The sequence below is a fragment of the Miniopterus schreibersii genome (assembly GCF_964146895.1).
Source record: "Miniopterus schreibersii genome assembly, chromosome: X".
In the NCBI taxonomy this organism is placed as follows: Eukaryota; Metazoa; Chordata; class Mammalia; order Chiroptera; family Miniopteridae; genus Miniopterus; species Miniopterus schreibersii.
Window position 1 is genome coordinate 31,717,109 of NC_138104.1, and position 12,982 is coordinate 31,730,090.

Consider the following 12,982-nt stretch of genomic DNA (forward strand, 5'->3'; position numbering starts at 1 on the left):
GCGAAAGTTCTTTTGAAAGTACAAAGCGTTGCACCTACGTAAGGTCACAGCAAGTCAACTTTCTATCCCAGATGCTCTGGGGTCAAAAGGCCATTGACATCTAAAAGGCACTTTCTTTTTTTTTTAAAATATATCTTTATTGATTTCAGAGAGAGGGAGGGAGAGGGACAGAGAGAGAGAGAAACATCAATGATGAGAGAGTCATTGATCGGCTGCCTCCCGCACGCCCCCTGCTGGGGATCAAGCCCGCAACCCGGGCCTGTGCCCTGACCAGGAATCGAACCGTGATCTCCTGGATCCTAGGTTGACGCTCAACCGCTGAGCCACCCCGGCCAGGCTAAAAGGCCCTTTCATTTATATCATTATACCGAATCCTGCTCTTTCCCCCATCCCCCAAGTACCAGCCTCCGAGCTACCAATTGCTCAATCAGGTAAAACACTTCTGTGCTTGGTTTCTGTCAGCAAGTCTAGGCCACTCGGCTATTGTATGTCACAGGTCTCCATTCAGATTCACAGGTACACGGCAGCCGAATGCATCGAGAAGGGCGGCCTTATGGCTCTTTAAATAGAAAGGCATTTACCCTAAAGGGACTGGACCGGGGCACAGTCTAGGATTCAGAGAGGTTCCTGGGAAAATCATAAAACTCGAGCATTTGCTCTTCTTCTAGGGAGTAATAATTGCCCAAGAACCTCTTAAATGTATGGCTTAAAATATTAACCAGACACTTAAGAAGTCCTGGCTTTGAACTAATTAGAACGCCCATAAATTACACTTCATCGCAGTGCCCGTCCCGTCGGCGTGAGGCCGACACTGAATGAGGGCATTTAATGCGCGCTCCGTCTTGGGCAGTTTTTTGTTTCTGTGACCAGCCAGCCAATGCCTTGCCTTTCAGCAGCATTAAAAAGGGAAAGGAAGGGAATGGGGAAGGGAGAAAAGGAATGAAGAGGAAAGGAGAGACCAAAGAAAAGCAACCTAGAGCAATGCCCTTTGCCCTCACTGCCGTAATCACCGCAGTGTCACCGAGCAAGTTCTCGTGCAGAGTCATGTTCTGCCTGCTCTGTCTTTAGGACTTGATGTCCCTTGTATATAAAACTCGTATGAACCGTTCCACAGGGTAATAGGATCGTACCAAGCGTCAGGGCTGCAGCTGAGCACGCCCCGGGCATCGCCCCTGCGAAGATGAGCTCTTCCCGTGCTCCATGTTTCTGTTCAAAGTAGCCTATCAGTCACTCGGGTCTGACACCTTGGTGTCGCATTTGCATTCTTCCTCTCTTTATACTCTCAACGTCTAATTGATCGTCAGTTCTTTAGATGCCGCTTGGATCTGGCCCACTGTGTAGGCCCTCATTATTTATCAAGGTATTTTTGCAACAGCCCCCCACAAAGTTGGCCTTTTGTGACCTTCCCCCCTCTCTGTCCTATATATATAGAGTGTCCGGTGTCGTCCTTCCTGCAGTGCTCCGTATCATTTCTTTCCTCAAAACTCCCCAGCATTTCCCTCCGATTTGTAAAATCAAGCCCAAACCACACGACCGCTGCTGCCTTTCATGGGCCGACACTCCAGTTAAACGGAATTGTTCAGCGGTCCTTGCATCTGCATGTCAGTTTGTCCTTCTGCTCACGCCTTCCTTCCCTCCCTCCCTCAAGATGTAAGCTCCGTGAGAATGGGGACCACATCTGTCTGGTTCACTGTTATGCTCTCAGAGCCTAGCATTGTGGTAAGCACACAGTAGGTGCTCATTAAATATTGACTGAATGAATAAAAGCTTCACATTTCCAAACCAACTAACCCTTTAAAATTCAGTTGAAATGCCACTCCTGCCAAAAAAATCCATACTGATACCTGCTTCCCATCTTAATGCCTACCTCAGCTCACCTCACCTCTACAAAGCTAAGTGATGTGTGTGTGTTTTTTCTGCACCCTCATAGGCTTTATCGATACTTCTTTCTCTGCACTTGGAATTGTAATTCTTTTTGTACCTGTGCCATCTCCCTCTAGACCGTGGAATCCCTGAAGGCATGGGCTATGTTTAATTCACAAATGTGTCCTGAAAAACAACCCCCACTCCCTGAATGGACACTCAGTGATTCGAACAGCCACACTGGAGGCTCTAGCAAAGTAGAGGAAGCTGAAGCTTATTACTATTTCTAATCATATGATAATAGCTCTTGTGCTCTGCTCCTAAACATCAAAAGGTGAAAATGTTGTTTGGATCTCAATTAGCCAAAATATAGGTGGAAATGTTGGCTGAGCCTCTGTTAGTCAAGATACAAGGCCATCATGGCTAAAAACTGAACTCTGGCCAATCTCCAAGAACTAGGAACAAAGTCATGATTTGCATAATTCATGAAATTGCAAATTGTTTTTCCCTGCAATGGATGCTAACTGTAATAATATTTTATTTGTGGCTATTGGGACTATAGACATCTAAATAAATTCAGTCTGTAAATGGGATCTTTGGCTATAGCTTTCTTTGTATTATAAATCAAAACTATACTGCATGTTACGTGCATTGCATGTATATCAATTTTCAGATTGCACTTCCCTTCGAGCTCTTGGCTCCTATCTAAGCTCCAATCCCCCTAGTTGTGGACACTAAGGAATGTGCCTACTTGGGTGTCTGGGGGAGAAAAGGCCAGTGCATTTGACTCTTGGAGCAAACCACTGCAAGGGAAACCGTCTTGCCAGGTTGTTTCATTTACAGGCCTGGCAATTCCCTTGTCCAACCCTCCATCTTCGTCAGCACACCTATGAGGAGAGATTCTTTTGAAAGCCCTTCAGAGAATAATTACCTACAATCCTTTATACTCGTTCCAGATTTTTACTCCTCTGAGCATTTGAAGCCCATTTGCTTTCATTCTATAATCAAGACAAAACCAAACAACCCCCCAAACCCTTTCCTGTAGAAAAGGTTGTAAATCACCCTTCTGACTCTTGTATTTCTGTTCAGTTGAAGCTTCTCATTCCAGAATGTTCTTACATCCTGTCTTGATCCTTCGGTTTGTGCCTTTTCACGCGTCCTTAATATCAATGATCACAGGCAACACACATTTGATGCTTATCTGAACTTTATTGAACAAGTAAATATGCATTACATCTACAATGCAAGTCATTCTTGGTCCTGCAACAAAGAGACAGGTGTTTATTCTGAGGCAAAATGAGCGCATGAATCAACAGATCTACCGCTACTGGGATGCTTCGGGTGCCCTAGTATGGGCACAGTCTCCCTCAATACCATTCAAAGCAGGCTTTGCTGTCACCTCTCCCTTCAGCTGAGTGGTATCTAAACCCTTCTGTATCAGAGGTAGTTTTATGCCTGCGTCATGAATCATAGAAGACATTTGGTCAAAGACTTCGTAAAAGGGATAGAAGAGATACATTAGAGCTGAGTTGGAATCAATTATTTTTCAAGCACATTGGCCATAGTAGCAAAAGTCTCACCCACATTTGAGAATAACCTGGTCAGCCATTTAACATCAAAGCATGCAGTAGCCTGTGTAGACAGCAGCTTTTTGAGACAACCTTGAATTTGGCTTGAGCACCCAGGATGCATTTTAGAAAGTGAAAAGTACTTTTATGTGCAATGACTAGTGTAGTGAGTGGAATGGTGGCTCCCCAAGGGTGTGTCCATGTCCTAATTCTCAGAACCTGTGATGTTACCTTAATTAGAAAAAAGGTCTTCGCAAATGTAATGAAGTTAAGGATCTTGAGACGAGGAGAGTATCATGGATAAACCTGGTGGGCCCTAGGTGCCATCATGAGTGTCCTTATGAGAGAGAGGCAGTAGATTAGATACACTGAGTGAAAGACGGAGCCTAGAGTGATTTGGCTACAAGCCGAGGAATGGTGAGTCACAAGAAACTGGAAAAGGTAAGGAACAAATTTCCCCTAGAGCTTCCAGAGGGAGTGCAGCCCTGCCAACACCTCAATTTAGGACTTCTGGCCTCCCAAACAGTAAGATAATAGCTGTTAATTTAAGCTACCACATTTGCAGTAATCTGTTAGAGCAGCCACAGGAACCTAACACAGATTTTGGTACCAGGGAGTAAGGTCCTGCTATATATCAAATAACTAAAAATGTGAAAGTGGCTTTGGCGATGGATAATGAGTGGAGGCTGGAAAAATTTTGATGCACGTAATAGAAAATGCACAGATTGCCTTAAACAGACTGTTGGTAAAGATATGAATGTTAAAGGTGCTTCTGATAAGGGCTCAGAAGGAACTGAGGAACGTTTTATTGGAAACTAGAGGAACTGTGATCCTTATATATAGCAGTGTAAGTCTTATCTGAATTGTCTCCAACAGTTGCCTGGAAAGTAGGATTTGTAAGTGATGAACACGGGTATTTATTTAACTGAGATTTCCAAGCAAAGCATTGGAGGTATGGCCTAGTTTCTTCTTGAGCTTATATTAAAATATGAGGAAAGAGAGAAAATGAAGAAAGAACTATTAAACAGAAAGGAAACAACATTTGACGATTCAGAAAATTTTGAGCCTATTCAGATGGCAAAAGATGCTAAAATTAAGAGACTCACTGCCAGGATAGTGTGCTCTGGACATAAAGCCAAGGGTGGACAACCTTTGGCTAGTGCTGGAGAGATTAGGCATTGACTCAACCATCTCAATAGAAACCAGGAGTCGAGATGGGGTTATCTGGCAAAAATCTGTGAGGACTCTTGTCTCACTATTGAATCAATGTGACATACATGAGAGGCCCACAGAGGTTTTGAAAATGTTATACCAGCAGAAACACTTCTACGCTGGCCTGACAGAGATAGGACAAAATGAGAGAAGGTTGTCAGACTACCAAAATTTTACGGGCAGCAAACAGGCTGGTAAAACTGCAAACATGTGCTACCCTTCAATGCAAAGGATCAGTCCTAGGGCAGAGCTGCAGGTACCGAGGCAGAGGCCCAAGCATGGGAGGAGCCCCGAGGCCAGGATTATTATCGTCAGGCCTTGAAACCTAAGGGGATTTTGCTGGCTGAATTTTGAAAATCATCAGATGAAATTATTCTGGATTATCTGAGTGGGCCTTAAATGCCAACCTAAGTGTGTTCTTACAAGAGAGAGGCAGAGGGAGATTAGGTACACAGAGGAGGTGATGTGAAATTGGAGCAGAGAGATGTGGCCAGAAGCTGGGAGAGGCAAGGGAAGGTTTTCCTTTAGAGCCTCTGGAGGGGGCATGGCCCTTGGTTCTAGATATCTGGTCATTAGAACTGTGAGAGAATGAATTTCTGATGGGTTAAGCAACTGAGTTTGTGATGACTTGTTATAATAGTAAAAGGAAACTAATACAACTTGTTAACATTTTAAGGGTTTTGTCATTTTTGAAAACATTCTGAAGAAAATCTTCATAAACTGGTGCTTCTCACATGTAGTGGTGATAAATCCAAAAAAAGACTTTGTATAATCTGGTTCTATACTGAAAATGTTATGATGTACTTTTTTGGTGATACTTTTCTATCTAACCCAGCTAGATAGAAAATAGTTAAGAGCAGGACCATTATAAATCTGGGAAGCAATCCCCTGCACTCAATTATTGGAACTTCATGAAAGACCCTGAAAAGGCTTCATAGTATTTGTGAAAAGCATGTGAGATTACTCTAAATACAAATATATACTTTATCAATAACAGTACTTCATTTTTCCCCCACTATAAAATAAGGCAAGTTCACATCTGGAAAAGGTGATATACATCAGTATTTCTACCTGGACCAGCTTGATAATATGGCATGGCAAATGCCCTTACAGTTTAGTCAGGGTTAATTTTTCAAAGTATCATTTCCCTACAGCTTAAAAAGCTATCAAAGGACTCAAAGAAGGCCTACCATGAAGATTTCAGAAATGACCTGGTGCAGTCAAAAATACACACATTAACTATTTACATAAATTAGTAGAACCCATATCTTTGTTGCTGTTGGAAAAAACGGTGTGGAATTGGCATGTTCCTTCAATTTGTCAGTGTATGCATATGTGTGTCTCTTTAGATAAAACTGTAACATCTCAGATACTGTAATTCTTTTTGATCTCTCTATTGGTGCAGCTTCCGAGCTTTTTAAAGTATAATAGCCCAGTAAGAACGCACTGGAGGAAAAGGCAGCAGTCTGAATCATTGCACATCTATATAAAGGAAAGTGTGAGCTACTGGTCACTAGTTTCCTTTCTCTCAGGTGGTGACTTGCCAAGTCGGTCCTTTGTTCTTTCTGACTGTCTGCAGTGTGCTCTGGAGAACAAACAGGATTCTCCATATAAGATATGTGCACATAGGAAATCTCGTACAATAATCACCTGCATGGATTAGTCTTAAAATTGCACTCCAGCGAAGTTATACATTACTTCAATGCATGTTTTAAAATAATAGACAATTTAAGTATAATCGTTACACTCTCCTGGATTTAAGAAAAACGTAGAGCCTATTTTCCTCCTAGGGTTGTTGATGGAGGTACGATTTTAGTTAGTTAGTATAGGTAAGTAAGTATGATGACTGAGAAGTTCACTTAGTCACTGGGACGTGGAATTACTGTAGAAGATATAAATATATACACATATGTACACGTACATACATAAAAGTATTTTTTCTTTAGACCACCAAGGCAGAACTGGAAAGCAGAGTAGGAAGGCAGATAAAACACTTGACCTTTCAGTTTTCTGCTGCTTCCTGCAGAGAGAAATCTTTTGCCTGTCAGGGCTCCTAGAACTCCCTTCCCTGCTTTCAAGGGGGTCAGGGGTGCAAGAAGCGATAGAAGAAATGAACCACAGAGATTAGGAATCAATATTTACCCTTAAAAATCTAAATCAAGGTCATAGAAGTTTCAGGTTCATCCCTCGCACAAACATTAAAATGTGAAGTTTTTCTCAAAAATAGCCATATAAAGTATTTGTATAAAGTAGATCTATGTGCATCATTAGAAAACACTGCTTTAAATCAAGTGTAAATCGCTTGAACTTCCTGTTGCACTTTGGCTTGTTTTTAGCTAGGAGAGGTGCCTGCAGTCTCAGGCCGAAGCTCTAGCTTAAGGATCAGGCTCAGCCAGAGCAGGTGGGTGGTCGGCCTTCACTTGAGAGAAGAGTGGGAGCCCCTTGCAGGGGTGAAGCGGTACTGAGTTGGGAGCTTCCCAAATGCCTTCTCTTCCAGGCTGTGATCCCTGCCTCTGCAAAGCACCCCCACACAGCTCCTCCCTGGCCTTCCTTTCCAACGTAACAAGAATGAAAAGCAGACACTGGGTCATTCTTTCTACCCTTTTCCGGGGGTGGGGGTGGGGTGGGGCGTGACCTGCGCATTAGAGCAACATTGTACATTTTTGACAGAATGTTTAGAAAACCTTAGAACACTTCAAAACTTCTTACAATTTCTTACACTTGTCACCACCGCTGTCAGGTCACACACAACAACAAATAATACACATCTTGACACTGAAATGGAGCACACATTTTATAATCCCGATAACTGTGTTAGTATAACTGTGGGAGGAGTCTTGCAATCGCTTTGCGAATGCAGGCTGGTTCTTCGGCTTAGCGTGATCTTTGCAGAAATGCACTTACTTCCTCTCCACCCCTCGAGTGCATGTTTTGTTCTTCCTCCTCAAAATGGATGATGTTGGTTATCGGGACCTTTTTATATTCTTTGGTATCGGGAATCACTTTGCCGAGATAGCTCCGCTGTGGCGGGAGCGTGACCTTTCCAAAGGCACTCGTCTGGTATCTGGAAGACAAAGAGAAAGACAACCAAAACCGGGTGAGCTTCAGATCTCGGCTCTCGCAGGGTGGCGGGGCGAGAGAGGGTTTCCGACAGTCCTGAAAAATCACTTGGAATGAATATGGAAATAACCGCCTAGGAGCCGCGATCTGAGGAGCTCGCGCTGCAGCTGCCAGGCGGGTTCAAGAGTCCTGCGGTCAGCGCCCAGTGACTTTGCTTGGTTAGTGAAGTCAGAGCGATGCAGGAAATGGAAACATTTCCTCAGGCACTATCCCCTTGGAAGTGGCAGGCGACGACAAAACGTCCTGGGCAACATGTTAAACGGAAAGGCTCTATGAACAGGGCCTTTTGCTGGGAAGCTCCTTAGCGCCCGTGGCGTTTTCAGTCTGTGCTGCTGCCTCTAGCGGGCACCGGCGCGGGCAGAGCAGGCCGGTTGGATTTTGCCCACTGGCCGCAACGTGTGGCAGTCAGACCAGCTGCGAGGCTTCGCCTGGTTGTATGATGTAAACAAATTCAATACATTATATAGTCACAATGGGGGCGAGCAACGAACAGGCCCCATTCCCCTCGACCGTCACAGGAAAAATAATCACGGGTGAGATGCCTGTTGGCACAAAGCTTGAAAAGCAAAGTTTTAAAGTACTGAAAGTGGCAGAAAATAGTTTCAGCTTTAATCGGAAAAAGGTTTACAGCTCTGCACTGAGATGATCACTGCTGTGTTATTATCACCTCTGTTTTATGCTCGGCTTAAATGCAATCGATGTGGGTGAAAATCCCTTTCTGACAAAAGCATAAAATACTTAGATTCTCTATTTAGAATGAGACTAGGTCCCCACAGATAATGACAACCACCAGCACTTACATAAATGCTAACACTTTACACTCGTTAATTTGCTAATTCCCACAACATCCTCGGGAGGTAAGCCCATTTCATTCTATGCTATTATCTCCGCTTTACTGATGAAGGTTACACAGCAAATCAATGGTATGATGGGGGATCATAATGCAAAGTTAATGCCTAAATGTCAGGCCTGCTTTGTTCAGAGGTAAATGTTGGGGCCTCCCAAGCTACCACTCATTTCTTCCCTATGATGATGGTTATGAAAGGAGGACACCCTGCCTGTCCCAGGAGAAGGATGGGCTTTGAGAAGGGCTGAGATTTTGCTAGGGCATCGTTTTCATCTGTGCTGGTGTCTCTTGTCTGGCTCCCAGTGGTCTGTGGTCAGTACACAGAGCAAAGAAAGCTAGCTGGCCTCCATGACCTTGGCCTCATTAACACCCTGTGTGAGTGCAAGGAACCAACCAGCTCTACGCTTAAAGTGCCTTATATGCAATAATATCGCTGAGAGGTGAGAAAGAAAGGGGCATTTTCTCTTTTCAGAGATATATCTGAGTGATGGATTATTTGGGTATCCTTTTAAAGATGATACTATTTAAAAAATCCAATATTTAGTTTGTGATATGGATCACCATTCAGCTAAAAATGTGAAGATAACATTCCTAGATAAAGGGCTTATTACTGAGATGTCACTGCTTTGCATACAGATTGGTTTGGGACTTGTTAGAAAACATTTAAAAGTGAGATTATAATGTAACGGTTACCATTGCGTTGCTAGCATGTAAGCATTCCCTGTTAAAGCCATCAGGTATGAGAATGATGGTACCAATCACAGAGGACTGTCCCAGCTCAAAAAGAGGCTGGCTCCTTGGTGGTCTTACACACGAAAGTCAAACTGGCATTCACACGCACCCCAGGAGTGCCCCTGGCACCCACAACATCACTCACTGACCACTGGATTCAAGGAAAGAACCACATGCAAAACCCAGCCTCGCAACATTAAATGATGTGATGTGAGGATTCATGTCGACCTGAAACCTATTGGTTAGCACTTGGTTTGAGAAAATAAAACTTTCAGGTCAAAGTGAACCGAGGAAAGGACACTGAAGCTTTTGGAAGGCAAGATAAACACTGGTTCAGGGTCCAGATCCAGCTCCTGGCATGCACAAAAGACAAGTATTCTACATTTGCTCCCTTCCTTTCCTTTTTGTCTCTCTCAATTTTTTGGTATCTAATCAGTCTCCTATGTTTATGAGATACTTATAAGAAGCAGCAATTCTGTAAAGGTCACCGCGTGTGTTTTTAAAATGTCAACGTACAACCTTATGAAAAAAATGCCATTAGAAACAATGACAGCAATGACTGATCTAGATTTTGTGATTTACTTACAATTCTCTATGTTAAAACTATTTTAGGTACAAAATACATATTTATACCCTAGAGTTGTATGGATCAAGGCACAGTGTAATTGAGAGGATAGCATGTTTTTTATATATATATGTGTACATATATATGTATATATACACATATATATTTATATTTATATATATATTTATACAGATATATGTATATATAAAAACAGGAATATATATATTCACCTCTGTTCACATTCTAATAGCTTGCAATCTAATGATGAGAGCGTTTTATACTTAGATTCATGGCTTCTTTGAAGCACAGACTGTGAGTCACTGACTTGTGAGCTTCTGTATTGATAGTATTAAATGCTAATAAGTAAAAATCAGTGGCCTGGCCCTCGTACGGTCAGGGCACACAGTCGGCATCGCCTTTAGGAGAAAGGAACGAATGTCTGATACTACTGCTGCCAGAGCTACTGGAGTTTGGTGACTGCATCTCTGTTGTGGACACAGAGGTGGAAGGCGCGGGTGTGTGTGCGATGTGAGCGGAGGGCTCCAGGAGACCCAGACTGAACCCAGTTCACTTTTCTAACCAGCCTGATTCTCCCAGCAACACTGAGACTAGGGTGGTTTACGTGGTGAAAACAGAGCCTCTCCTCCAAAGAGTCGATAGACGTGCGTATTTACCTGAGATGATGGGCAGGGCCTTGTTAGTAGCTTTCCTTTCCAATGTGCCTGTTGTCTTTTTGGAAATCAGAGAGCGGAGGATGGGGAGAAGCACCTGCCTGTGTTTGTACACGTGTTGGGGATATTGTGCAGCAAGATACGGGCAGAAACATTTCGGGGGGGGGGCATGATTTGTCAAAATCGCCCTCTGCTTCCATTTTATTAATACATAAGGCAACATATTACGGTGAAGAGAAAGCCTGGAGATTCTAGTATACCCTCAGGGTCTAGGAGTTCTGCTGTTTGCAAACACAGGGATTAACACAGCGGGAAAGCCTGACGGGGCAGTCCCAGGAGTTACCTTCCAAATGCACCGCGGCTGGGATCGCCTGCCACCCTAACAGGTCTCTTAGGTCATCAAAGGCTCGTCTTCATAAAATAGGAAGGGAAGGGCCCGGCCGGGCGGGGCTCAGCGGCTGAGCGTCGACCTGGGATCCAGGCGATCGGGGTTCAATTCCTGGTCAGGGCACAGGCCCGGGTTGCGGGCTCGATCAGTGACTCTCTCATCATTGATGTTTCTCTCTCTCTTTCTCTCTCCGAAATCAATAAAGATATATTAAATATATATATATGAAGGTAAGGGTGAAAGGGCTCTGCTCTGACAGTGGGTGGCCTGGTCAGAGCATGAGGTCGAAGGGAGGGATGTAGTTACATGAAAACACGCGTTCTGTGGAGGGCGGGCGGCTCAAGCGGAAACAATGTCCCAATCTGCCACCAAAAGAGACCGTGAGCACACGGCCCGGCCTGAACGTGCTTCTGCGTGTTCTGAATACCTGGGTGACCGGCGCAGACCACTGTCAAGGCCTTCCCTCCTTTCTTAGGAGCAAGAAGCTTTAGGCTTTGTCGGAGCACAGACTGATTTGGCATTCATCTCAACATTTCCCCACCCAAGTCCTGCAGTGAATGAATTAAACCCATTATTGTATTGCTCTAAAATTCATTCATTCAATCATTTATTCAGCAACTATATACAAAGCCCATCATCCATGAAATAGCTGAATGTAACGACGTTTCTGATCCATAGCTAAATCGACACCAATTTCCTTCTCACTGAAAACTGTCAAGTGCAGTAACTGAGCGGGGCATGGGCAGGGCTGAAACAAAACGCGCTGCGAGCGAGATCAAAGGACTCAGGCCTGGGGTGTGTAATGTGGGAAAGGGCAATTAATCCTGTAAGAGAGTGAGCGTGTCAGGGATGCGAGGCTGCAACTTGTATATGGCATGAGTAAGTCAGGTGGAAACTGAGAAGCAGTGATAAAAAAGGCCACGGCCACATCCATTATTCATTTCCCCCCAGGTTAGGTGTCCATCTGCTGCCTGTGGAAGAGTTTCCTTCCTGGGGCTCCATAGGCATGCAGACGCGTACCAATGGCCACCTAACACCATGCCTGTACACTCCCAGCAGAGCGACATAAAACACGCGTGCCTGGTATATGCTGCACATTGTGTTACAGAATATCCCATTTTAATGCAAATTAGTTGGCTAGAAAACAAAGTAAAAGAAACCCTCTGTAGTTTACTGTGAGTCTTGTTTTCTCCAAAGCTCTTCAGGACCATCACTGGGTGGGCACTGCTTCCAGTAAACTGAGCAGACAGACAACTGGGTTTAGGCTAAGAAAACCAGGAAAATTTTAGGTTGCTGCAGGAAATGTCTATTGAGTAGCTGTTTGCTTTCCAACACTCACAAAGAAAGATCATTTTAACCATGGCCGGTGTGGCTCAGTGGTAAGAGCGTCGGCCTGTGCACTGAAGGGTCTCGGGTTCGATTCCTGGTCAAGGGCATGTGCCTGGGAAGCAGGTTCATCCTTAGGCCCCAGCTGGGGTGCATGTGGGAGGCAACCAATTGATCTGCCTCTCTCACACTGATGTTTCCCCCCCCCTCCCTTCCATTCTCTCTAAAAAGCAATGGAAAAAATGTCCTTGGGTGAGGGTGAAAAAAACAAAAATTATACTGAAATCTTCTCACATGAACTGACACTTTCCCCCCTTGCGTCCCGTGATTCCAAAAATGTTTGTTTCTTTTTCTGTGATTTTAGGAAATGACTAGAAGATGGCAGCTGAATTAGGTTTAGGCTAATCCCTGGTGCAGGACAGCCAGCTGCTCTGTTGGTTCACTGTCCTCACTCTTACCAGAACAGTGACTTTTTCAAAGAAAAAAGTATGTTGAGCTCCAACTTCATCAACAACTTGGTGTTCTAATTTTTCATTTAACATTTTGTTGCAGAAATTTTCCATCTCTGAAACATGATATTGAAAACATGATTTTTAATGGCCACTTTCTTTTATGTGGCATAAATATACCACAACTTGCTTAACCATCTCTCTTCTGCTGGACATTTAAGTTGCTCCCAATTTTTTCCAT

General features: G+C 43.9%; 1 protein-coding gene across 1 annotated transcript in view; it reads right to left on the reverse strand.

The window, feature by feature from the left end:
* Positions 1 to 7,546: 7,546 nt before the first annotated feature.
* The window catches only part of DIAPH2 (diaphanous related formin 2), a 757,596-nt gene continuing 752,160 nt past the window's right edge, over positions 7,547 to 12,982 (reverse strand). The window contains exon 30 of the mRNA XM_081126081.1: positions 7,547 to 7,707. Within this exon, the coding sequence (XP_080982207.1) occupies positions 7,643 to 7,707 (65 nt within the window). The 3' untranslated portion in view covers positions 7,547 to 7,642. The remainder of the gene's footprint in view (positions 7,708 to 12,982) is intronic.